This window comes from Mixophyes fleayi, chromosome 10, assembly GCF_038048845.1.
Source record: "Mixophyes fleayi isolate aMixFle1 chromosome 10, aMixFle1.hap1, whole genome shotgun sequence".
Taxonomy (NCBI): domain Eukaryota; kingdom Metazoa; phylum Chordata; class Amphibia; order Anura; family Limnodynastidae; genus Mixophyes; species Mixophyes fleayi.
Genome location: NC_134411.1, coordinates 24,682,640 through 24,710,554, shown reverse-complemented (window position 1 = coordinate 24,710,554; position 27,915 = coordinate 24,682,640). Strand labels below are relative to the sequence as shown.

The 27,915-nt window shown below is 40.3% G+C and overlaps 1 protein-coding gene across 4 annotated transcripts; it reads left to right on the top strand.

Annotated features, from left to right (window-relative positions):
- Positions 1-2,839: 2,839 nt before the first annotated feature.
- On the top strand, positions 2,840-25,646 carry FAR1 (fatty acyl-CoA reductase 1). Of its 4 annotated transcripts, none has more exons than XM_075188078.1 (11): positions 2,840-3,037; positions 7,826-8,001; positions 8,927-9,106; positions 12,433-12,610; positions 13,707-13,751; positions 14,677-14,795; positions 14,907-14,974; positions 17,929-18,100; positions 22,371-22,500; positions 22,757-22,884; positions 23,451-25,646. In XM_075188078.1, exons 1-11 carry the CDS (start codon positions 2,849-2,851, stop codon positions 23,611-23,613), a joined length of 1,548 nt encoding a protein of 515 aa, XP_075044179.1. In that variant the 5' UTR covers positions 2,840-2,848; the 3' UTR covers positions 23,614-25,646. The 4 variants fall into 4 exon arrangements, with proteins under 4 accessions (XP_075044179.1, XP_075044178.1, XP_075044177.1 ...); XM_075188077.1 differs by lacking the exon at positions 17,929-18,100 and adding an exon at positions 16,012-16,183; XM_075188076.1 differs by having other exon boundaries at positions 14,677-14,804.
- The last annotated feature ends 2,269 nt before the right edge of the window (positions 25,647-27,915 follow it).

Sequence of the window (27,915 nt, the reverse complement as noted above, 5' to 3'; positions counted from 1 at the left end):
GCCTCCCCAGAACCCTGTTGCCAGTTCACCAGTTGTCTTTCCTTAGATCACCTTTGGTAGCTACTAACCACTGCAATATGGGAACACCCCACAAGACCTGCTGTTTGGGAGATGCTCTGACCTAGCCGTCACAATTTGGCCCTTGTCAAAGTGGCTTAGATCTTTATGCTTGCCCATTTTTCCTGCTTTTAGTACATCATCGTCAAGAACTGACTGTTCACTCGCTGCCTAATATATCCCACCCCTTCATAGGTGCCATTGTAACTATATAATCAATATTATTCACTTGTCAATGTTTTTAATGTTGTGGCTGATCAGTGTATAATTGTGTGTTTTTTTTGTTTTTTTTTGTTTTTTTTATTAACATATATCTAAGATTAGCATAGCCTGCAGCGCTTTACACTGAACGGTTGTTTTAGAGAGTCTGATAGGTCGATCTCCTTAAGCATACAGCTTGTGTTTACATGCAAACTATAGTGAAAAGGTCTTATTTTGACAAGCAATTGCATACATACAAATATCCCTGTGTATACTGATTCTTTATTGGAGACAAACCATTATTTTTTTTTTAGCTGTATTTTGCTGCAAAGTCCTCCTTGAAGCTTAATTCTAGAGCCTCTTCAGCTGTTGTGCTGCTGTGAATAGTGCGTACCAGTGTGTGCCACACTCCCTCCTCACCTCCTATCTCGCTGGCTGCAACAAAACCATCTCTATATACTGATTATTTTAGCCATCAGTGAAAGTATTTTATGGAGTGTTTACTTATCTGTGTCTTATTGCTCTGCTCTTTGTTTAGCATCCAGTGATTGGGTATATGACCTGTGCTAATCAATAGATGGTAGTTTTCCTTGATAAGCATGGCTGTGCTTATCTTACTTTAACTGTTTAAGTAGCTATGACTGTTCAATTGATTTTACGGACTTGAAAGTAGTGAATGTTAAATCCGTTTACTGTAACTGTCTGTCAGTGACTGAGCCATACAAGTGTTCCCCCTTCCATAATTGTTGTACCTTTTTTATATTGCTCAGGTAATAGGCAATGGATGAGGTTGATGTTGGCTGTTTTTTTTTTTTTTTTTCTCAATGTTAAGAAAAATGTAACAAAATACACACATTTCCCACATGCTCTGATAATTTGGAAGGGCCCTCCAGCCTTCACCTGCGGCCCCAGCTCCTTCCTGCTTTGTCAGTTTCGCTTGTTATGGCTTGTAACCCTTGTTTTACATACCCGCTGGTATGTTATCACAGATGTCGGGTTTTTTTGGGGGTTTTTTTTTTGACTGACTTAAGTGTAGTATTTTAGCTTATTAAGGGTAACGTTCGGCCCTTCTGAAGGTTAGAAGCCGTCCATGTATCCCTGAAGTGTATCTTGTTGCCCATTGCTGGTTTGGAGAGATTTTAAAAAGGTCTGCATTGAGTACCTATTGATGAGTGAACTGCATGTCTATTAAAACTGTATTGTAACTACAGAGTTGCACACGACAGTTATCGGCATAAGTGGGGAAAAGAGGAATTTCTTATTTGCGTGTACATGACCTGATTATATTTTAGCTCTTTAAAAAGCAAACACAAAGAATCCACATATCTTTAATTCCTCCTAAATAAGCATAACATGCAAATTAGCATTCAACTTTGGTTTGGTATTAAGTAGCATTTTTAGCTATAATATGGTCTGGATGCTTCATAGTAAAGTGATATCCATGGCGTACTCCACTAGTGTGTCCTGGGGGACTTGTCCATCCTTCCAGCTTTCCGGTTGCACTCTAGGGGTGGGAAAATATACATGACTCAAGTGCAGTGCCCGGTTTCTATGAGTTGCAAGTTCCTCTGCCACCCACGTACAGTTTCAGTACAGTTGGATGTTTATACCCTTTAACATTATCTTTATTTATCTTTGTACAGCAGTCTTTAGGATTGTCCCACAATGTCCTGTCTAATGCTGCATTAAGGTGACCGACATCCTGCCGGACAATCGGTTGGTGTTTGGAGAACTGGACGCTGCTGTGCATTTAATAGTAAAAAGTTGTAAGCTAGGCTCGGAGCCATTGAATCCTCTGGCAGCGACCAGGAATTTCCTGCAGCTCCTCCTTTTCCTAGATCACTGGGAATATTTTTGTTTTGGTTACATTTTTAAATGTTTGCTGCATGACAGATAAAAACATAACTGTTTGCCCAGTTACTTTATAGGAAACTATGCGACAGTGCTCCATCCTTGGATGGCTCTACAGCTACATTTTGACAAGTATAAGTGGAATGCTCTAGTGTGGGCTTAGGCAATCTTTGGCTGGTATAGTCTGCTGGGCCTTGTAGTTCCACATTAGCTAGAGAGTCACAGGTTGTTCTACTTCTGCTGTAGTTATGTGAAGCTCCACAGTCATTTCACATCTTCTCTTCCGGTAAACCACACTCTCCCTGCACATTCTAGTTAGGCGTTGTTCATCTGTGCAGATGAGGAAGTAATGCTGCACAGTGGATATGTCCTCACTGCTTGTACTTCTACTTTTTATAGCCTCAAAAAGACAAGTACGAAGGTTAATACTGTATCATATTATTTCAGGTGTCTTTTATATTTGTATACAGAATGCAACTGGCTGTATCGGGGCATAATGTGTATATTAAAAACAACCCTATGATTGGCTTGTTAAAATATTTTATCGTGTGTGGGTATTTATTTATTTTTATCAGCGAGACGGTGCTTCCGTGCTGCTCCTGATAAGCTTATATACACCCAATGTACAGTAACTACAACATCTGCCTATCAGGAAAATTGTTTTGCACAACTAATCAATGCTTTTTTTTTTTTTTTTTTTTTTTTTTTTTTTTGCTGCTTCTCCAGGACTTCATTCACCATGGCATCCATTCCAGACTTCTACAAAGGGAAAAATGTCCTCATCACAGGAGCCACCGGCTTCATGGGAAAGGTTCTCCTGGAAAAACTGCTGAGGTCTTGTCCGGGCATAAAGACTTTTTATGTGCTGGTGCGGCCCAAAGCAGGCCAGAAACCTCAGGAAAGAGTGGCTGAAATGATGAGCTGTAAGGTAGGTGATAAAAAGTCTGCCGAATGTTTGTGTCTTCATTGAGCAGTTTATTACAACGTTACATCCTCTCTAGATGGGGAAAAATAAACCATGAGGGGTTGAAATGGTGATTGTATTCAATTTGTACATAAACTAGTGACGTCGCTGGGGCTCAATGTTCCCTTGATCATGGATAATGTGTGTGTGCGGATGGTTGTTTGACCTGATCACTCAATGACCAATACAGTGGTCAATTTTTCCACATGTTGGAGGTTCAAACTTGATGTATCTGGTAATTCAGTGCTAGGGCCAAACTCTGGGATTGTACAAAGAAGTACAACTCCCATCAGGAAACTCTCTTCTCCAGTTCTCTTGTTAATTACTAAAACTCTGAAATTCTGACCCAATTATGGCAACATTGTCACATATTGACAGGTCACCAGGTGCAATTACAATTTTAAGGCTGCGCTACCCTCTACCAAGAGGGGATGTTGTTGCCTCACCCCCACATATACTCCACCTTAGTTTTGAGGCTAGAACTATAAGAGCAATGGAGCAGCCTCCAGGGAAATAAGCCCTGAGTAGGGGGGAGTATTGCATTAGGAATACCTCTTTACTAGGTGTTAGTGGGGCTTTTAAATTCCTTGTAAAATATTATGAAGCTGCTATATATATTATATTGGTTAAAGTCAGGCATCCTGTGTTAAGTCCTGAGTGCTGACTTCTCCCACATTAGCATTCACCTGTATGACTTATTATATATGAACTCCAGTCTTCTCCCCAGAAAATTTTGCCAGCCGGGTGGCATTAAGAAGCAGCTGGGTGGGGGCAGTGTAATACTTTGCAATAGTATTGAAAAATGTTGGAGGTTATTGTCCACAGCTGCCAGGACTGGTCAGACTGGTGGTCAGTGGTCTAACACACACTGCTGGCTGTAGTGCTCACATAGTGCCTGTTCTAATAGGAGGAACAATGGATTATTCTATTATAAAAAGACTCTGTTAGGCTCCAAGAGCCGGGTGACAAGTAAAACCAGCCAGGTGGAGCACCTGGGGCAATAGGTGCTGGGGGGGACACACTGAACTGTTGGGGCACTGCTGTTTCCCATGAGATGATACTGCAGCATGTTTCCAACAATAGCGTTTATTGACAGTTTCTTTCTCTTAGGGGTACAGTAGGCACAAAGGAAAAAATAAATTGGGGGTAGAGGGGAACGGTGTACAGTGGGGAGAGGATATGGTACACGGATCACAACAGGGGATTATTATGCAGAGAAACAGCTGCAGCATGTTTAAGATGTTTATAAGCTGATAATCTTGATGGACTGTGACAGTAGAAAGATGTATATCGTGCTCTGCAGGCTGTGTACATTTCATGTGTGGTGGCAACCTGTTCTGAGGTGCTGTATAGTGACTTTTTATTTGGGCACATCGGGGCCAAGTTACTTGGAAGTCTATTAATTTTGACCATGGGCGGAAACCAGAGCACCCTATTAAATCTTATCTTCTCTCTGCCACTTGGCTTAGATCTTGTGCTCAGTGACATGACTCAGCCTGCAGCCTGCACAGAACCCACGTCATGCTCCTTCCTATGGCACACACTTCAATCTGATACATTATTACACATCTGAAGCATTTGTGATCACTGCTGCAATGTCACCTTTGTAGACTGATCCTACACTGGCTGCTAAGGGTGACTTCTGTCGTCAGGAACACTTTCTAGAACATAATGTGTGGGAAAGTGGTGAATTATTAGAAGTTATTGTAAGGGAACACACATTATGTGATGTGACTTCACTACAGTCATGATCATGGTGTTGTAGACTGTGTATTATAATCCTTTAACATAAAACAAGATCGATTTTGAAACCATACATTGCCTTTGACCATTTTAGTGATCATGACATTTTATATCAGAAAATATTCCATTGTTTTGTGTATAGGACTAAAGTGAAGCCAGCTTTGCAACAATACAGATCAGTCTACATTTCTTAGCTAAATATACCTAAAATGACTGATGTGTTTATAATCGACTAAAACTGGCAAAACCATTATCATAATCACCATTTATTTATATAGCGCCACTGATTTCGCAGCGCTGTACAGAGAACTCATTCACATCAGTCCCTGCCCCATTGGAGCTTACAGTCTAAATTCCCTAATGTATACACACACGGGCAGACAGACTAGGATCAATTTTAATAGCAGTCAATTAACCTACTAGTATGTTTTTGGAGTGTGGGAGGAAACCCGAGCACCCGGAGGAAACCCACGCAAACACGGGGAGAACATATAAACGCCACACAGATAAGGTCATGGTCGGGAATTGAACTCGTGACCCCAGTGCTGTGAGGCAGAAGTGCTAACCACTTAGCCACCATGTTGTAAAGCAGGGAGGCAAATCTCAAATATGCGGACAGGGGGAGCATGTCCTAGTTCAACTCTAAACTACAGTGTCTGTGTGCTACATCCAAAAACAACTAGTGTTTTTTACCTGCACGCAAGAAAAAAAATGACACCTGCACTACTAACCAGGTGCCTACAAAATAAGCTCAAATATGTAGAAATACTCTGCGCTATCTTTGTCCAAACATGGGACCTAGACCAAACTAATGTAGGTGTTAAGTCAATACAACTCGTGTACACACAGGTATACCTGAATCTATGTTCATATAAATAATCCTATTGCCATCCAGTGGCTTCTTCCACACTCCCAATCAGTTCCTTTCTTTTTCCAACATATATCATATAACAAATGGAAAGACAGTGCATAGACAGGAAAATAACATGGTGTTCCAAACTAAGAGGAAATAAGCATTCTCCTAGAAGATCAAGCGCTGTAACAAATCGCTCAAAGAACCCATTGAGCTGCAAATCCGAGGCTCCCTTCCCTGTAGCGCTTCTACTCGTACAGCGTTCTAATCGGTACAGTTCTGCAACAAATCTCATCTGATCTTCTATAGATCCTGTCACTCCAGAAATTTGTAGCATCTGATTTTGCATGAAGGAAAAGGAAGAGCCCTCTGTCATAATACCTTGTCTACTTCATGTTCTAAAATCTATATTCTATGTGATTGCATAAACGAGAGGCAAGATTCAGGAAACGCTCATAGAGCGTTAAGTGCTGCAATAAACCTCCTCTTGACTTTCCAAATTCTATCTCTACAGTCCCCAACCATGTATGAAAAAAGTAAAATAAAACCTATAGTAGTTGGTCTAGGTTTTGACACAGGTAGCGCTGAGTATATTTGCACATTTTGTGAGTTTAATTTTACAGTGAGTACTTCTATAATTCTGTGTTCCCTTTGGAGAATTTCCCTATCGGGGAGATTTCTGTGGCTGCCATTGCAAAAAGAGAAAACTCTCTTCTGGAAACATTTTGTTTCTATTTACTCCCACGAGAGCGAAACCTGATCTTATAAGTCTGACACCATGTTTGTTTGTGACCAGGTGATGGCAGACGTTTGGTGTTATGCTATAAACCTATCAAAGCCTCTCTGCATCATGTGTCTGTGGTTGTCATGGTAATCACAAGACTCTTGGCAAACTATTAATCATTAACTGTAGCCTGAATTAAAACTGTTTAAAATAAAAAAACACCCAAGTCCAATGTGTCAGTTGCTTTAGATTCTAGCTATGCTGTTGCTGTCCTTTAGAACAATGGATGACCAAGAATGTTGAAAACCTGCACTCATTAAAAAGTGACACCACGCTATTTGAAGTGTGTGTGTTTTTAAGTCCATGGAAAACAGGAACTTGTACACACAATTCACATTGGTTGTCTGGTTGAGCCAATAAGAATCCGTGTCCTTTACCACCAGCTTGTGATTGGAGTACTTTTAATTGTTTGCCCCCATTTTTGGGAGACCTTTGGCTGAAGGATGGGGAATCTGGAAGATGACCTTCTGGACTTTAAAACTCCTATTTGAGTGCTGGTTGGGGAGTATGTATTTTTGTCAAATTTTAAAATGTTTTTTGTAGAAGTGATGTGCATGGTATTTATTAGGTATAGCTAAGAATGATTTTAATTGCGCTGCGGCTTTACCTGGCAAAAATAGGTTAAAATGTCACCGTCGTTAAACCTACAGTCAGTTGATGATTATGTTGGCGGAAATGCTGTTTGGTTATATTGAACAGCAAAAAAAAAAGCATCAAACAAAATAGACCATCTTATACAGATGAGTAAGCAGTCATACTGTACAAACTAGCTGTAGTTAAAGCATAGGAAAGAAGAATACAGGTAGCTCACCTCTCCATTGACCACACAATATTGTTACCTGTGAGCAACTAGAGTGCTTCATCGATTGCTTCGTTGTATGCACTCACATTGTTGTATCCTAAATATTTTATTTTTAATCCCTTGTTTATGTCACTCTCCGTCATGACTCGGTGGTTTCACTCCATCAATATATCAACTGAACCGGGAGATTGAATGGTTGTTTTCAAAGAGTCTAGACACAGGAGTGTTCTTCATGGTCTTAGGGGTATAGTTTACTGTGTCCTTATGTTCTGGAATATCGATCCTGGCTGTTCTGGTGTTACCGACATTACAATTTTTATATAAGCTCTCTCGAAAGGTGTCTCTGCTGATTTTTATAACTTTGGCCAAGGAAAGCAGCGCAAGAGCTGCCTGTCAGTAGACATAGTGTGTGTATGTGTATATTATACGCGCGTGTGTGTTCAGGTGCAAAACACTCCAGCAATAAACTGTCACAATATTTATTGTTGTATGAAGGTTGTGCATTATTTATCTGGCTCATATTAATTGTTAGGATATTTGTCAGTAACTTGCCTTCTTTCCCCCCTGTAGTTGTTTGACAGGGTGAGGAATGAGCAGCCAGACTGTGCAGAGAAGTTGATAGCGGTGACCAGTGAACTCACACAGCCAGAGCTGGACCTCAGCAAGGAAGACCAAGAAACGCTAATAGAGTGCATCGATATCGTGTTCCATTGTGCAGCCACAGTGCGCTTCAACGAGTCGCTTCGGTGAGTTTCAGTCTATAAAGGCTTTGAAGGTGTTAATGAATTTTGCCCAATTTTGCTGTCTTTGAAATTCTATATCAACTGTTTCCAACATATCAATCATGTGTATTATAAATGTCAGCATTCAGACCGAGTGGTCTTCTAATACTGCTGTCTTGCACAATTCCCAACTAGCATTCTTTCACTATAGAGTCATACTGGGTAGATTTGGATGGTTATTTGGCTGTGCTCTCATCCTACAACCAGGATCTAGGATATTCTTACCAGCATCCGTCTGCTAGTCTCTCTTCACTGTATGTCTGCATTCTGCTCATCGCTCTAAGGCCAATGGCCTCAAATCCTACTGTCTGCTGTAACTTTTTTTACACATGTATGCAGGGTAACGTTACAAAGCTGAGATGACGTATATGCCAGTCAGATGACATATGGGCTCATATCTACCTGTACATGAAGCATTTGCAGAATAAACGCTTGTCAGTGTAGACCCACATTAGATCAGAGTTACCTAGACCCTTTACATCTGTAAAGTATTGAACATCCCGGCATTGGAATAGAGAGAGACATTAGACAGTTGTGGTTTTTGCAGACGATTAAGCTTTCGGCAGCCAGTTCTAGCTTACCTGCCCATTGGCACTGTGGAGAATACCAGATGTACTGACATTAAAGGGATGTCAAATTCTGCTGCAATACAACTGTATATGTGATCTGTTTGGTGTTAGCTTTGTCTCTACAGTTTCTCTGGCATTGTGAGACTGATTGTTGTGTTGTACATCTTTGAGGTGGTGATATAAGCATGCAAGGGTTAGTCAGGTGTCGGGAATATGCAGCGCATGTATTTGAAGTACTAATTTATACCTGTTTCAGCCGTTTGTGCACATTATTGCTCAGTATGGTACAATATTTAATTATTTCTTTTATTGTTTTTTAGTGATGCCATGCAATTAAATGTTATTGCAACACGACAGATGTTACTTCTTGCCCAGCGGATGAAGAAACTGGAGGTTTTCATACATGTATCCACTGCATACGCCAACTGCAACCGGAAGCATATTGAAGAAATGGTCTATCCTCCTCCTGTGGATCCCAGAAAACTTATCGAGTCACTCGAGTAAGTAACAACAGTATTTTACTCATTTAGTGTTTATAAAGTGCACCGATCACCTACATGCGGTGGAAGCGGCTAATTTGTAGTGCCGAAACTGGAACAGTCATAAGAATCTCCGCTCTGAGACCCACGCTCGCTCCTCTTCTTTCAGCTGTGCCCACTTCCACTTAGAATGTAAGCTCTCTAATGAGCAGGGACCTCCACCCTTTGTTTTCATGTCCGCCTTGTTTTCCCTACTGTACGGCGCTGCGGAGCACTGTGACGCCTTACAAATCTACCATAATGGTCTATTGTCTAGGACCCAGTAACATAACTGGATGCATTTTAGGAGTAATTTCAATGAATTGAGGCCATATCCTAATGAATATTAGTTCATTCATCTCGTACCTCATTATGACACTGGTTCCTAATGGATTGATAAGCTCCAGTCTCCTATTTCATTGCTTATCAAGGCTGCATCTGGTTCACATTGGTGACTTCTTCTTTTCTCTTATGCCTGGAATTAACGCTACATTTGGTTAATGTAGGAATTGGCAAAATCCTCAGTAAATTCCAGGTGACCATTTCTGGAACACAGTACCATACATTAGATATGCTGTGCTTGTATGAGGCCATCATCCTAATTGTATTTTTGTCTTGATGGCTGTTTTTGCAAATACATTAGAATCCTTCAACTCTTTGTGTTTTATGCCTCTAATGATGGGTGCGCTAGTTCCTAGTAGGCTTTGATTGGGGGGGCGGGACTGAATCCGTTCCTACTGAAATACAGCAAGGAGCCTTGAGAGCAGTGCAGAAACGAGACCTCAGCAAGATCATTGTAATGGGCTTCAGGGGTGCTATCTGCCATGCAGAGGGGAGCACAGCCATTTCCTCCTTGCAAAAGATCTGGATTTTTGCAGAAGCTCAGAGTTTATGCTGATATGGTCTCATCTACCTTTTATTAATAGTGTTTAATACACAGTTCTATAGTATTACCCTTTGATCACTGACTCTACAATCTCTTGTTAGTGGTCAGTGCTTTGTGTTTGAGACCCTGAGGGCAAAGAAATGTCCATTGCTGACCGGGATTGTTAATATGAATGCACTTCTGTGAAAAGATGGCAATAACAAGTGAGCAAGCTCTAAATTATTAGAAAACACAGGCTCTGATATCCTTGGCAGTTCCCTCTTAAAATATATTTATAAATCAAATTTAAGCTTCATGATTGTTTATTTTTTAGGTACTTTTTTAAACTTCCCTTTCTAGAGGGGTCTGTGTGTGTCACTCTCCCCCTCTGGCGCTTCAATGCTTAGATGAAAGCCTGTATGTTCTCCCCTATATCCAGTTTCAGACCGCTTTTTACCAGCGCCTCAATCTTAGAACAAAGGTGACATAGCGAGGTAATTGCATACTATGCATTTCTGTCTCCTTTTCATAATGCCAGAGGGAATTAATTCAGCGACTGTTGATGGGTGGAAATGTAATGTTGGTGCCAGACCTTCTATAATTACCGCTCCGGGTAACCCACGTAGCCGTATGAGAGGGTAAAAATAAGTTGCTGAAACTGGGCAGAGAGAATAGTGCAAAGTTCTCACTCCAGCGTACAATGTCTGCAGGGTATCAAGTAATGCATTGTCGGTGTGTGTGAGCTGCTGCATGCTCATCTCTTGTGTGTAGTATATTCTACATGTAAAGGATTTGTAATGTTGTGTAATTTGTTCTGTTGGGTTTTTGTTAATTTTACTATTGGTGGTCAAATCTTAAACATGTTGCATCTCTCCACCTATAACTTGTTATTTTACACATGACCCTCCTGCAGCTTTAACCAGACACATTGTGTTTACTTTCTAAGGTTTCCTGTGCACTTCAGCCATGTATTCATATCATACAGCAGAATTGGTTATGTTCAGTCCCCTGTCTTATTGCTCGGCTTTGCTAGGCTCTTTGCATTGAATGTAGCAGTATCCAGAGACAACCTTGGTGTTCTATCCCATGGCAGCGAATATCGCTGTTTGTTGTAAAGACATGGCTGTAAGGCATGGTAATAAAAGCAGCACATTTGGTAAAGGCCGCATGGTTTGCACAAACCTGTTAGTGATCAAGTTTTCAGCATGTGGACAGACAAATCATTTTGTAGCAGTGTATGTACCTCAATGTACTTGCTAAGAAGCATTCCAAAAATGTCTATTCTTTTTAAAACCTTTAAAGTTTCAGTATGTCCCTTCCTAAGGCATACACACCCCTTCTAGTCCCCTTTCTCTATGGCTGTGTAGACGTTTGCAGTTTGAGAATTTATAATGCTGCATTTTGCCCCAAGTTGTAGACCTTCCTTAATCTTTGCATCAGCCCATCCCTCGTTAAAGCTACATATCTGACCTTTATACTGTAAAAGGCAAATAGGGGTGGTGTTCAGTAGCCGTATGAGATTGGGTGTGAATGCTGCATATTGTTTGTTTATAGCTATATCAGGCAGTTTGGCTCTGGCTAGTTTTCTGGTTTCCATAGCTCTGTATTAAAAGCCGATGTTTCACATATAACCTTGTAGCTTGTGCGAATCAGTGGTAACAAGTTCTCAAGGATACCTTTTATTGGTTATGCTCCCTAAGCATAACATTCAAATAAGTCACTCCTAGTAAGGACATTAGACTCCTGGGTACTGGCAGCTACGTGGATTAAAGATGGACTGTCGGGGGCACCAGTTTGATAGGACCTTTATCTCCACCCTCTAATGCAGATGAACAATAAAGAAAAATTGACAATGCCATATTGTTGCACAAGGTGGATAACTAGGACTAAGTGGGTCCAACTCTGGCAAATTTGTCACCCTCCCACCTAATTAGCAGAAGGGTAGGATATAGATCAGTGATGGCTAATCTGTGACACTCCAGGTGTTGTGAAACTACGAGCCCCAGCATGCTTTGCCAGAAGATAACTGGGATAGCATGCTGGGACTTGTAGTTTCACAACACCTGGAGTGTCACAGGTTAGCCATCACTGATTTAGATGGATGGATGGATAGATAAGCACCTTCAGTATAATTCTTTGCATCAACCACGATCCACGAAGCAGCATTTACTTTTGACCTTTCCTGGAAGAACATTGGCTGCAGATGATGAAAGGGTTGTCATCCTGCATGTGTAACCCCTGTCATTCTGCTACTTTCTGTAGCATATTTGCAAAAAAAATCTCCTCCAATATATACTTAAGTGAAGAGCATTACATTGGTTATTTTGCCTTGTACTAAAATTGTTTTTACTATTTTTATTTTCTATCTTGATTGCACAATCTGCAACTGCAAAATCAACTGTATTTCTCCTGGTAACAAAACTAAAACCGGTTCTGTTTACAGATGGATGGATGATGGCTTGGTGAATGATATCACCCCGAAACTGATAGGAGATAGACCGAACACTTACACATATACAAAAGCCTTGGCAGAGTATATAGTCCAGCAAGAAGGAAGTAAGCTGAACATAGCGATCGTCAGACCATCCATTGTTGGTGCCAGTTGGAAAGAACCGTTTCCAGTGAGTGAGCCTTGTAACCTCATAATATACTCTTCTCTCCATCATTCATAGTCCATGGTGTAAATCATTGACTGTGTTGCTTGTGCAGTAACTGAGTGTTATTGTATGAATGTTTCTCAGCCCTCTAGCACTTTCTGCAGAAAGTTGGAAAATATTTGTAACGTATGAACTAATGTAACTCTTACTTCATGGGTACATTCCTTTGTAACACGTGTTGTATGGTCTAGTACACAGATTGCTTTTCTTCCTTCTGTACTGCTGTTTAGTGTTGGTGTCCTTTATTTTTTCTTGTGTCTAACAGTGGTCTTATGGCAAGTAGAGGAAAACTGATGAAGGTGTCATATTAGGGGTCAAAGTGCTGCAAATGTGGCCTGAAAACTCACTGATCTCCGCATCTGATCAGATACTTTTACTATTGGGACTGGAGGAAAGGGACATTAAAAATAACCACTGTCTGTCAGTGCTTGCAGTCATCGTCTGCAGGAATTGTGCACCATACACTCCGAGCGTCAGTATCTGCCTTTGTACAGGCACTCCTGATGTCTTCTGTTATAGGAGACTATATGGCAATTCAGCAACTAATTAAGTGCAGTATTCAGCAACTTGGTGGCTGTGACACCATGAAGAGGGTAAAGGGTTTCTCTTTAGTGGAGCTGCTCAAGATCCCCATCATTCAGTGCCATGTGGGCCCTGAGGTGCATGATGGGAAATTACCTGTAGTTTACTGGTCATGTGGTAGACTGAGGAAGAAGATGATGGTGTTTGAAAGACTCGGGCTGGAGGGGATTATTTTAGTTGCATTCCTCTTCTGTTGTTTCCTACCTTCAAATATATTGTCTCTGTCTCAAAAATATTATGAGAAACATCCCTGCAGCAAGATTAAGTTATAGAGACAGAAATGGAGAATGAGCGCTAGCTTTGCACAAGCAATACAATGTTATGATGGGTTGTACGTGATCTATCCATGATCTTGGACAGGGCCGTAATTCGTAACTTTAGATGGAATTGTGTGTTGCTGGTTTACAGTGAACCTAACTCTGACGTACAACAGACTCCTAGTAGAACTAAACACATTACTTTTATTTTATCTTTACAGGGCTGGATTGATAATTTCAATGGTCCAAGTGGTCTCTTCATTGCTGTAAGTAGACAAATAAAAATTGCACAGCAGAAGGATATTATTTTTTTTTTTAAACTACCCAATCTTGAGATTGTAGGACATTTCTGCTCGGATTAAAATCGGACAAGAGAACGACTTGGTGCGTTAGAATCTTGTCACTTGGCAAGCATGACGCAGGCCCCCTCCTAAAGACTAAATTTGCTTTTGTTGGCGTTAATCGGTAAACATTATTGGTCCTGCTCAGCATGTGACGTGCTATTCAGGCAGTCTCCTTTGACCCATGGAAAAATTAGCAAAACGCGTCCTACTCTATCTTCGACTGTGAAACCAAAATCTCTAATGAAACAATTGTACTGGACGTGTGTTTGAGTACCTTTTTTTTTTTTTTTTTTTTTTTTATGCAAACTGTTTTTATTTGTTGATAAATATCAAATACAACCACCCAAAAACATGGTATAACGGACAAATCAATACTTATACATTTTCACTCTAAAAAACAAAAACAGATTGACAATAGAAAAGGGGAAAAGACTCCTGGGGGTAAATGTATCAAGCTGAGAGTTTTCCAGCGGGTTTGAAAAGTGGACATGTTGCCTATAGCAACCAATCAGATTCTAGCTGTCATTTTGTAGAATGTCCTAAATAAATGATAGCTAGAATCTGATTGGTTTTTCAAACCCGCCGGAAAACTCTCAGCTTGATACATTTACCCCCTGATCTCTGAGAATGATCACCCAAGGGAAGTACTAATATATAACCAATCATTATACAGTAACTCTTTTATATGTGTCTGGAGTCTTCAAAGATCATGAAGATGAATATTGCGGTAAACTCTGCATTTCTATCTAAAGCAGCAGAGGTGACCTCTTCCATTTAAAAGTCTAGTCTGTTAAACGTAATCCGCTACCCCTCCATCAGTTAAGGATTGTGTTTGATTGTTTTACAGGCAGGAAAGGGAATCCTCCGTACAATGAGAGCTTCCAATAATGCCGTTGCTGATCTCATCCCAGTAGATGTTGTAGTGAACATGACAGTGGCCGCTGCTTGGTATTCCGGAGTGAATAGGTACAGCAGGTGACATTGACAATCAGCTTCTCACGATAGGACTGTCTAGCTGTTTAGCTCATAACAAACTTAATGTAATGTTTTCCCAATTCTTTTTTTTTTCCGTTCCAGACCTAAAAATATTCTAGTGTACAATTGTACGACTGGCGGCACCAATCCTTTCCATTGGGGTGAAGTTGGTATGTCCTCTTTATTTTGCCTTTAAATAATCGCTTTATACGGCATATTGCTAAAACTTCGCGGACAGGATAGTATTTTATAGGGCAGATATGCTGCTGTGGGGTTTTGTTTAATTTATTTTTTTATATCCGTATATCTGCAGGGAAGTTTGCCATCATTAGTTAAGGAATGCACTGCTGATACCAATTTTGTTTAGAAGCTTTTTATTTTTTAGTTCAGCATGTTTTTTCTTTAGGTTTTTGGTTTTTTTTATACTTAGAAATGTGCAGGAATGAAGACTGAAAGGTAAACAGTTTTTGAGTTTTTGTTTTTTTTACTGATGCTGCCACAACAAAATTTATTGAGCACATAGTCTCCAGTGCCCTGAAAGCTGATTTTGAATAATAACCAATTTGGTCACCTTTTTGCTAATTCCACCTCATCTTAAAAAGTGAAGTTCTTTGCATCCAGTCACTTGGCTACCTGGATACTTGTGCACAATAAAACCATTTATTTGGCTATAGTAAATAGGAATGTGTTTGCACTTTTATGCTAAAGAGTATAATTTACTTGCTTGTATAGGGTGCAAATATAACGCATCATATAATCCCCTTTACATTTTTGAACTGTATAAAATGTAAATTAATTTTTACACATTGAAAAGTTCAAATTTGTTTTTAAATCACTTTAATTATTTTAAATATTCATCTGTTAAATGTGTGGGTTGTTTTTTTTCTAGAGATCAATTAAGATTACCAATGGTAATTTTATAGAATATTTATCTGGGGAAAATTATAAGAGGAACAGAAAAAGAAAAGCTACATATAGGATTAAAGGAAAGCCCAGATACCAAGCTACAGGGTCCTTAAGTTGGCCAAGTAAAGACGACAATAGCAGGCAGTGTTGCCCAGGGTAGCAATTTTTTTTCCTTAGCCAGCGGACTTGGCATGCTTCCGCTGTAGTTGTGATGTTTAATGGTATTTTGAATAGTCTGACTTTTTTCTTTTTTTTATTGCCGTTCATTACATGGTTAAGCTATTCAACTTTTCTTTCTTAGAATACCATGTAATTTCTACTTTCAAGAGGAATCCTCTCGAACAGGCCTTCAGACGGCCCAATGTAAATCTAACCTCCAATCACCTATTATATCACTATTGGATTGCTGTAAGCCATAAGGCCCCAGCACTCCTGTATGATATCTACCTCAGGATTACTGGAAGAACTCCAAGGTAATGGTGAATAGCTCTGTGATTTTTCTGTTCCTCTTACATGTCAAGCAGCCAATCTCCATGAATCGAACACTCAAGTGATGGTCCGACTGCTGCTGTTGTCCAGAAGCATGAGTTCACCTGGCCTGATACTAACCGCTTGGATGGTGGCGAAAGATAGACTGCTTACAGGCTGGGTCTCCCTGCATCATCTTTAGATGTACATTATCCTGAACATAGGTTTTTGGGGTGCCTCTAGAACAGAGTGTGCTGGTTTTTAAATCAGTTTTGTGTTTTTTAAAAAACACAGAACAATAAAAAAACAGAAAACTAAACATTCTTAACATAGGTTAACCTCTGAAACAGTAGAGATTAATGAATATATTTGGCATTCTCAAATTACTATCCAATTCCCTCCTGTGGTGTTCCATTTAAAAGCTTTTTTTCAGCCTGTAAGTAGCCTATTTGTTAAAGGGAATGCACTGCCTAGCCCAAAAATGAAAATCTTATTTTAATTCTAGTTTTGATCCCTGAACTGGACATTAATAATAAAACAAAACAAAAAAAAAATGTTGTTCTGGGCTCCTTCTTGGTGACATCATTCTTCAGTTGTGTGGACAAGGCCGTACCCTCCTCCTGCTTTAGCTGACCATGGCAAGTTTTGCCTACAGATAGAAGAGGCAACCACTTTGTGGTCCCCAAACACAGCATCCATAATAATGCAGTCAGTCTGTTCTCTAGGATTCCAGTATTGCTCATTCCACCGCTGCTTGTTCTTGTTCTGTTTGGCCCTTTAACGTGTTCTTCACACAATGTTTATAACCATATTGAGACACAAGACCTCTCGCCAAGTCCCTCTTTTCTTCTTTTTTAAAGGTCGCATCTCTCGGGGTAGCTTCTAGTATCTCAAATCTGTAGTACTGTATGCATTCCTTAATACAATAGTACACTGCACTCGACACCAGAGAGGCATCCTGTGGCACACCAGCCAATAGTGTCAGTGTGCATGTTGAGACTTGTAGTGGTGCAGCTTGCCCAGCTCTCAACGCTGCTATAAACTACCCACTGTTACACTGCACAATATATTGCACTGCTAAACGGCTGCTTGGAGCCACACCACAGACTAAGATCTACCTGTACGCGACTCTGCTCTCTAAGGTTCTGGAGCCCTGTTCACAATTCACTCACGGGAGCGTTACAGTCTGTAAGAGAAGAGACTCATACAGGGACTTTGTGCACCTGTCGGTGTGGCTGAACTGTGATTTGGCAGCGACGAGGTTAATGTGCTGTAATTGACTATGAATATTTGCTGAGTGCACGGTCTCTTATCTTCTGCCTGTAGGCTTATAGATAGGATGGTGTGTGTGTGTGCCAGAAATGCTTGTATCGCATATAACGTATTAGAAGCACATATATGAAAACACCGGAATTGTTTTCATATGTTCCAGAGGCTCACTTTAGATGCCTCAACTTGCATTTTATATTTAGTTGGCCTTTAACAACATTGCCAGCAGACCTGTTGAGTGATTGATACCCAGAGGGGAAAAATAGGGCTGTAAATTTAGAGATCTAAAATTAAAAATGAAGTACTACTTGTCCATGAAAGAGAGTTCAACTGGAATTAATGAGATTTACATTTTTTTTTTTAGGTAGGTCATTAACTTTTTTTTATAGGTGTCCTAATAATGCATCATTGTTTTGCTACTATGTCTAGTCCCAGACTGTGTGCATTTTCTCACTGCATCTGATCCTTATTTCTCCTACAGAATATTATCTAAATGTTTCCTTCAAGATGAATCCTTTAGAACAGACTCTCAGGCGCCCCAATGTTAATCTCCGAAACAACCCCCTTTTGCATCATTACTGGATGGCTGTCAGTCATATAGTACCTGCAGTGTTGTTTGATGCTATGCTCAGGTTGACAGGTCAGAAACCCCGGTAAGGAGGTTGCGTTTTAAAAAAATAAAATAAATAGGCGGTTCGGTTATTTGGTGGAGGTATGCTGAGAACTCGCAGGCTCAATGGCAGCAAATGCTACATCTGTAGAGCAAACCCAAAATTGCTGTGCTCAGATCTTTAGCAATTCTCTTACTTGACCTTGGAAATATTTTTGGAATTGGCCAACCTGTAAGTGTCTTTCCTTTGTCCCTCTTCTCCCGAACGGCTTTCATTTCTCACAATTCCACCAAGTGTAGTCTCCTGCATCAAACATATTATTACTGTGCAAATGATTGCTACTTGGTTTATCCATGGTCATGCCCAGCTCTAAGGATAAAATAAAAATATTGTGTGCCAACTGGTCCCCATCCAACAAGAAGATTCGGTACCACACGGATCATTGGGAACTATTACCTGAAATCAGTGAGCTCCAGAGCCAGGTCTATCCCCACCAAAGGGCTTTGCTTTTCTGTTCAGTTCTACTGCTTATTGGGGGGGGTTTCTTTAGTATTCAAAATAACCGTTTTTTTCCCCCTTCACTATAAATTAACCCACTAATCTTACTGTCTGTGCTCTTGTTGCCATCAAGCCTGCCACACTTCTCAGCATTCATTTAATTAATTGATGTTGCAAATATTAGTTTGCAGTCAATTCTGCGTTTTTGTGAAATCACTTTGACTGGTATTCTATATCAGCCATTTTTATATTTATAACCGGGTGTTTAAAATGTAGGAATAAAGGGCTTGTATAGTAAATATTTCAACCAGCAGATGAGAGTAAAGGGCAGATTTTGCTGTGTGGTTCAGTAAATATATTATGGCTGAAAATCTATGTGGTAGGTCTATGGAAGTGGGTGAGCACTAACACTTATTTCTCCTGTAATACTGTATTAATAGATGTGTTTCTTATAGACGCTTGTCACTTCTTTGCAATGTTATGTGTTCTTCATGCTTGAGAATGCCTTCAGTCTTTCAGTGTTGCATCTTAATGATGTCCCTGTCTCACCCCGTCCTGTTCCATTTGTAAAAATAAGCATAATTCCTTATCCATTGTTTTTGTTTCATTAAAGACTAGCATCCTGCTTTTTAGATCAGTTTCTTCAGTCCCTCCAGGACTGCTTTAAATAGATTCCATCCTTCGACAGCTGAGTATTCCTGATAGAAGCTGATTCATTGCCTGGAATGAGTCGCACATTGCTGACTGGGCAGTTATTTTCCTCCTGTAAACTCTCTTCTTTCTCCTTTTCACTGCAGTGAGGCTCAGTATTTGGGTCACTGTGAGGTAATACAATGCTGCAGGTCACAAGCTAATAAGTCTCTCCTATTTTTTTGAAGTCGCAAAGTTATCTAGTCTGATCCAGCAGCTTTGTAGATGGCAGTTGTAGCAGCCAAAGTTTCAGTGTGGCAGCGATATTGGTACTCGGTTTGCTAAGAATCGTCTCTCCAGTTGTTGCTAAGCTACTTCTTCTGTAGTGTGTACATAGTTCAGTAACTGCTGGAGGGCTGATCATTGCCTACCAAAGGGGTGCATTCACTTTCAGATAGCTCTAATGTATCGTCATTTACATCAAAGGGCAGCGAAAAATATAAATAATTGTACCAAGATGATAGAAAAGGTCTGGCTGAAAAGCACAGAAAGAAGACTAGGTATGAAGCAATGTATTTAAGAGTACAGGGGACTAGTACAATGAGTATAAATGAGTCATCTGGAAGTGTACAACCCATTTCAGGCTGCTTTTGTTTCGCATAAAATAGGTTCCCCCTTTTCGTTTTAGCAAAGGAAAAGAACCCCATTACAATTGCTTTGGTTTAATAAATGCTAAATCCTCCTATTCATCAATGCTTAGTGTAATTAAGCCCTATGCGCTTTCAGCTTCACCTCTGAAAGTGCACCTGTCGTCTACACACAATGGAGGCAATGATCAACCATTATGAGCCAATATTCATAGAGATTCAGCCAATCAAGTCGCTAGGCATCTTGTGAATGCTCATGAAGTCTCTAACAATGGTTTCTACTGAACTGATTTGCCGTATTGTTATGAATTTTGGCTCCGCTCATGAAATCAAGTTTGGGGAAAAAAAAAATCATACCTGCCTCTGTCTTTAGATTAATCCCCAGAGTTTCATCCGATAACAACTTTCCTGCTGCTCAAATCTAGAAGCTCTGTTTTATCTGTATCATCTCTTGTGTCATGCTACTCACTGTCTTCTAGAAAAAGGCATTGCGCTCATTTACTAGCATTTCATTCAGAAATTAGATTGTATATGCCTAGTGCAAGTTAGACTATGAAAGTGTGGTTGCTATAGTGTAGTGTAAATTTTCCACCACAATGCTATGTTGTAAGCGTTTAGATTTATACCCATATTTTCACATTCTGCTCTTATGTAATGTGTTTGGTAAAGTAATCCACTGTGGTTAACATAAAGCTATGTAGACTGCATCTATGAGAGTTTTAAACATCCAGGGAGCTTTCTAAGGGAACAATCATATTACAAAATTAGATTTTTTCCTCAAGTTAAGATGATGCTTTAGTCGGGCAGCACGGTGGCTTAGTGGTTAGCACTTCTGCCTCACAGCACTGGGGTCATGAGTTCAATTCCCGACCATGGCCTTATCTGTGAGGAGTCTGTCTGTGTGTGTGTGTATGTTAGGGAATATAGACTGTAAGCTCCAATGGGGCAGGGACTGATGTGAGTAAGTTCTCTGTGCAGGCGCTATATAAATAAATGGTAATGATGATGATCTACCAATAGCCCAATCTAAAACCGTTATTTTCAGACGTAGAATGTATATCTCAGTTCCCAGTTCAGGAAACTCCCAGATTACATCTAAGTTCATCATGATATTTAAAATTGAGGGGTATTTTTTGTAGTATTTTTCTTTCGCACATTGCCTAGTGAACAAGTTAATTACTTTTGTAACTGGTTTTCATATTTGTAGATGGATCTTCCAGCAAGGGGGTCTCCCAGCAAGGGGTATTATCCTCACGTCGCACATTTTAACATTCTGTTCATCCAGGGCAAGGCAAAGTCGTTTGGCCATATGAACCTTGTTTCCGATGGTGTAGCCTTTTTATATGCAATATCGTTTGGGAAGAGATGGAGATGGTCAAATGCCAGTTTTTGCATAAGGTTCATGCATTCAGCAGCACTCAATTATATGGAATGGAGCCTACTGTACCAGAGAAACTTGTTTGCACTAATAATTCTCCGAATAGGAGTCTGTTTAATAGTGGTGTCCTTCTCCGTGCATGGAATGTGCACATCTTGTCTGCAATTACTGTTGTCTTCTACAGAGAGACATAACTAACCTAGATAGGATTACAATAAGTGCTGACCCGTTAATGTAACACCTCCTAATGTGTCCAAAAAAAGTAATTTCTAATGTCCCTTGAAGCAAGCATCCTCCTTTCCTCAAATGAAGTCATTTTAGATTTCCTATTGGGTCATTTTGATGGAGGCTGTTTGCAGCAGCGATAAAGAAGTTCTTTATATTTTGGGCACCTTAGTGGTGGTAGGCCTAGTAGCAGTTGCTTCCTCTGGTCCGTATCCCTGGCTGACCTTTATAAAGTATGCATTGACTCTGCGGATGACCTACGAATGAGTCATGTGTCTGTTAGATCAAATGAAAGCAACAATATTAAACTAGCAAACATTTGCACAATGTATTTTCTTCACAGTACTTTGTGCTTGTTTAATTATAGATCCAAAACGTGTGCCGCAGATGGGGTGTGATCTCTTGCTTTAGCCACAGGCTATGTACAAACTCTAGTGCCAAAACACAGCTCGCAGGGTTGTACGCTTGTAGTCCAGTGCCGACGACTGCAATGTAAAATGACGTTTTATCAGTAGCTTAGCAAAGGACGTCTGGTGCCAAACTGATTTTATCCTTCACTGCTCAGTATTCCCTGTCTGCCTGTCCTACTTTTAATTCACATTTGCAAATTAAAACAAAATGTTTTAGTGGAAGCAGTTTTATTTGTAATAAACCAAAAAATAATTTGACATAATTATGCTGCAACATTGGTTTTATTACACTGCAAAATGTGTGTATAGTGTGTGTGTGTGTGTAACAGTTTGTTCTGTGCAGTTAACAAAAGTCTGTATACAAGTAGTACAACATTCCCCCCCGCCCCCCCTCCACACACACAAATTTTGCAGTTCAATAACTCTTTGAAGTGTGGGGCTTTTGGAGCAACTTCTTAGTTTTTGCCCCAGCTTCGATGCATGTTTTTGGTCTGGCAATCACTCTAGCCCTTGTTTTGGTTAAGGATGATGAAGACGATCACGCGTCTGCACAAAGCCATGATGCTGCTGGAATATTTCACCAGTCACTCCTGGGTGTGGAACAACGAAAATACCAACATGCTAATGAACCAGCTGAGTCCAGAAGACAAAAAGGTGAGTGTCATGTGACTGCATTTATCAGAAGCATTGTAGAAGCGAGCCTGCGAATAACGGGGGGGGGGGGGGGGGGGCTGTCTATCTGGCCGACCTTTTGGTCCCTGACTTCACAGATATGTTCCTGGAAGCTACTTTGAGGGGGATAGCAACCCTATTCTTGTCCATCTCCTCTAATTTTGTACCTTGTGCAAGAGTAAGTTTGTCTGTTCCTGTGTATCACAGGTGTTAATACCACTCCATTTTTGCTTCACAGGTGTTTAACTTTGATGTCCGACAGCTGCACTGGGCAGAATACATGGAAAACTACTGCATGGGAACAAAGAAATATGTTCTGAATGAGGAAATGTCAGGACTCCCCGCAGCCAGGAAGCACTTAAACAAGTAAGTTGCAGATTGTTGTAGCGTCTCATAATTTCTCCAGAGATTGGGAAATACGCAAGGAGATTGCAGTGAACTAAACCACAATGTCAATCGTATAGAAACGGCAGAGGTCAGTGAAGCTTGAATTGCCGGTATATTATGGCACCTGGATACTATACTCCAAACCAGTGACGCGGCAGAGCATCCACTGGTGATTTAAGTACCTAAAGGAAAAACTATGGTTACAACATGTGTGTTACCTGGCACCACCACAGACTATAGTCTTCACAATCTCCATTCTGTTGGCCCTCTCCAGTCCGTAATTAGCAGCCCTAGCTCCACTGGCGAATAGAGCTAGTATTGTTGTTCGTTGTATGACTATTGAAAGGGACTGAATCTAATTGAAACATCCTAGCAACTGAGAACGAGAAGAGCAAACATAACGTATGCTTGGAGAAACTAACATGAGTCCAAAGCAGGTATCAAAGACAAAGTTTAAAGAGGATATGTATTACTTTGAAAACAAAAAGGCAAAAACGAAAACACTGGTCGTTGTGTGCGCCTAACTGTGTTGTGTTGTGTTCCAGGTTACGGAATATTCGCTACGGATTCAATACTATCCTTGTGGTCCTAATTTGGCGTGTCTTCATTGCAAGGTCACAAATGGCAAGAAACATCTGGTACTTTGTGGTTAGTCTGTGTTTCAAGTTTCTGTCTTACTTTCGGGCCTCTAGCACCATGAGATACTGAAGACACTGAGTCATTTGGACATCTTTGCACACAGCGGTGAACTGTACAGACTCTGTAACCCAATCGGTGTCCTGTAATGTTGTGTACAGCCATTCTACCATCCTAGGTCCAGAGAAAATGATATATTTCAAGTGTACCTTAGTTTAAAAGAAACAAAAAAAAACAAAAACACACACGTCAGATTGAACCAGCATTAAGCAGAATGGTTTCACTTATGGTTTGCAAAAAATAAAATACAAATTTCTCTTGCTATGTAACATTTGTACACCTTTGTTCCCTGTTACAAATGCACAGTCTTGTGCGATGTGTGATGTTGAACTTAGTGTTAGACACTGATGGGTGCTAGACTATATGGTTATCTATACTAAGAGGATTGACCGTTTGCTATAAGGCTTGTGCTTCTGTGAATAAGCCTGTGTTGCTTTAGCTGCCTCTTACATCCCTAATCACATTTTGTTATTATTTGTTCTCAACTCCAGATCCCCCATACACAACACTATATCTTTGTTTTATTTTTACTTTTTGTTTTCGTTCTATTTTTTTTTTATTATTTTTTTTTTAACCATTTTCACATCTCTTCCTTTACACAACCCAATTCTTTGCACTGCATCAATTTTAACCAAACAACGCGTTTTGTAGTTTTATATGCACATGGAATCTTTACATAATGCTGTTTTGATCTGTATTTGTTACACAAGTGTGGTATAACAAAGTAACCACTAAACCAACTGGTTGGTTGCAATTATTTTTTTTTTATTTTATTTTTTTTGTAGTGCTTGTACAATAAAAAGATAATCTAGTTATCGCCTTGTTTCCCTACTTACCGGGCTGATATAGTCTTCCCTTTATTTCAATTTGTGTATCCAGAGCCTGTCTGTTTCTGTCATGCATGGTGGGGGCTTTTTTTTTTTTTTTTTTTTTTTATACTATTGCAACACGTTCAGAAAGTTGGACAACGCTCAGAGCAAGCGATTGCTACACTGTGCAATTGGATGCTTAGTGCAGTCTAATACACCTATTAAAAGCCCTTGTGAGGCTTGTCTGTTGATGTCCCCCACACGCATGCAGCATATAGGTGGTTTGAGGGCACCTGAAGCCATAACCTCTCGGTTTCTTTGATGGAGGATGTTGCAGTTCTAGTTATGGGAGACCTTGACTTGCCCAGTTCTGTTCTACAGAGCAGCATAGAACCTGTGCCTCTCCAGGTGTTGTGAAACTACAAACCCCAGCATGCTTTGCCAGGCAACACACTGCCTGCTAGCAGCTGGCTATATTGGGATTTGTAGTATGACAACACCTGGAGAGACAAAGCTTGTCCAGACCTTGTATGGAATAATACTGACAGACTGAGGCCTTGGGAGCTGTGGAAACTGCCTTCTCCTAAACAGCATTGTCAGGTACCAGGGGAGATCCTTCCTACCCTTATTAGCTATGTTGGGTGGTGGTCACGATATAGAGGCAGGGAGAAGTGGACAAACACTCCAGTATTGTGGGGGGGTTTTTTTGTTTTGTTTTTTGGCTTTATTAAGCAATTCAAAATAGACCAACACCATGCAATTGATGGAACTGAAAAAATATTTACCAAACATTTAAACTTGTACCTTGAAAGTCTTATTCCTGGCATGTGGTGTGTTAATTGAGTCACAAAGCACTTACTGCAGAACCTTCTACCTTAATTGATGTTTCATTAAACAGAGGAAACTGCTTTAAAAAAAAAAAAATAAAGTGCTGATGATTGATTGAAAAAAAAGCTTGTTCCTCTCTAAAGCTCATTGTGCTTACATGTTGCGCTCTGATCGTCCACCAGGCACTCTATTTTCTGTAGATGTGGATCTAATTTTGGGAAAACATTTCAAATGCTTCTCTGTGTCGAAGCTTCAGCGGTTTTCAACAATACTTCAAAATGTCATTGCTCTTTTACAGAATTGTATAACATTTAAATCTCTTCTAGCTGCCATGGTTTAGGACCACACTCGGGAGTGAGAGACCATGGGCTACTTCTAAACATTCAATAAATTATGACTTTTGTGACACTTCTGGCTGCTTGTTTTTTGGTGTTTGTGTGTGTGTGTGTGTGTTATTGCATATGTGCTTTGTATTGATTTGAGAGTGATGGCGTACAGTTGGCATCCTGGTAGCTTAACGACCTTTTAGCAAATCTCTGCTTCCAGCGACCTCATTACACGGACGATCCTGCACCCAGGAAATCATGCTACATGTGAGTAGTCTCCACTTAGAGCTCTAGTATGTTAATGGCAGCTGACACAATGTGCTGCTTCTAATTAGGGGCTCTTGTAACACAGGTCTTCCTGATTTATTTCCTTTCAGCGCTTCTTATCAGACGTTTACATTTCTCTTTTGGAATACTGCTCCCCAGTTTTCCTGTATTGTCTTTACATTCCTTAAACATTCATGGTGGAACACAATAATGTCTGTCTAATAGCTGCTATTTCTTTGAGCACTTGCCTTTAAAAGCTGTGTTCAACTGGTCAGACCAGTTAAAAAGCATATAACTATGATGTTAAAATTCAGATTGAATTAACGTTTACATTTAATGTAGGACTGAAGGGGAAGGCGTGCGTTGGTCAGTTTAACGTGTGTTCTTGTATATGGAACGAACAGTCTTTGATACAGAGTACAGCTTTGAAGTAGCTAGATTATCATCTTCATCAACATTTATTTATATAGCGCCAGCAAATTCCGTAGCGCTTTACAATTGGGAACAAACATTAATAGGACAATACTGGGTAATACATACAGACAGGTAAGAAGGCCCTGCTCGCAAGCTTACAATCTATGGGACAATGGGAGTTTGAAACACAAGGGCCTGTGCTACATCGTACTGCACAGTGGACCAGCTAGAATGCAAAGGTAAAAGTATTGAGTGTGCTGTATGTGTAGCAATGTTGGTCAGAGGGTTTTTGTCTTCTGTGTTAGCTGTGTAGAGGGTGGTAATAGGGTAACCTAGGGAGATTAAGATGCTATGGGAGGAATATTATAAGCTTGCCTGAAGAAGTGGGTTTTCAGAGAACGTTTGAAGACTAGAGGAAAGTCTTACTGTGCGAGGGAGAGAATTCCACAAAGTGGGTGGAGCCCGAAAAAAAAAAAAAAAAGTCCTGTAGATTAGCATTATTGATGTGTTTGAGTGCAAGTTGTTTGTACCCAAGAGACCCCAGAAATACCTCTTCATAGACACTTCTGGCTTCTTGTACTTGTAAGTGCTGTCCCATATGGAGGGGGGACCCACCAGCAGGTGTATCACCGCTCTTTGTGCTGTGATTGTGTCAATAAACTACAAATCCTATCAACACATACATGTAATACCAGCACTTATCACCTTATCAATGAGCCTGCGACTTGGTTGTTGGCAGCTGGTGTTTGAAGTCTGCACAGAACGGCTACAGCGAAATGGAGTCTGAAGGAAATGGTCCAGGCATATAGAAGTATCACTCGGAGCATCCAAACATTACTCCACGAGAGGCCAAGTAATGCTTATGGTACCGTGCTGTATTGGAGAATAGGATAAGCCTGTCTAGATTTGAAATATTTAATGGAAGCCATTGTTTATCCTTCTACCTTGCAGTATTCTATTTTTTTTTTTTTAACTTTGTTTAATTCATGAAAACAAAGGGGTGACAGGAAGTCTCAAAGTGCCTGATAAGATGACCTTTTGCTCTAGCTGCTGTACTCCTAATAACTAAATGGGGGTATTGGAAAGAATAGTTTACTTCTCACTCTACTGAAACACATTACTGGGAAGTCATTGAACGATGTACGTAGATTTCATCATCGTTCATTTATAAGGGCCACAGTCTTCGTCTCACGGGTTCTCCTACAGAAGGATTAAACATTGTGGATCAGAGAAAGGGCCGGGTAGGGACAACACCGGCTGTAGCTCCTGGCTGGTTTTGGTGACTGCCATTCATGAACCTATTATAACTGTGTCACACAGATCCCTTTTCACACTCAATAGAAACTATGTTTACACTTACTATAGTAGCTTTGTGATGTGTCTACTAAAATGTCTGATGTGGGCAGTGAGAATACAAAGGATACACCAGTACCAAACTTGTGGTTGGTTAGAGGCAAATGCCAAACATAAGTGCACCAGTTATTAAGTAATACAGAATACTGCAGCCCCAATTAAATAATTTGATTGAGTCGTGTGCTGTGTATTCTGAGCAGAGGCAGGGTTTAGATTGGGCTGTGTTTTTGTTTTCCAGGTAACACCAGACATATGAAAACGTATGATGGCGCACATAGATGTAATGACAGTGATCTGCCACTGGTGTGTGGTTGTTT

Coding starts and splice junctions, on each gene's coding strand:
- FAR1 (XM_075188076.1), top strand. CDS start 2,849: ATGGCATCCATTCCAGACTTCTACAAAGGGAAAAATGTCCTCATCACA. Junction 9,107..12,432: donor AAACTTATCGAGTCACTCGA/GTAAGTAACAAC, acceptor TTCTGTTTACAG/ATGGATGGATGATGGCTTGG. Junction 18,101..22,370: donor TTGACAGGTCAGAAACCCCG/GTAAGGAGGTTG, acceptor GTTTTGGTTAAG/GATGATGAAGACGATCACGC.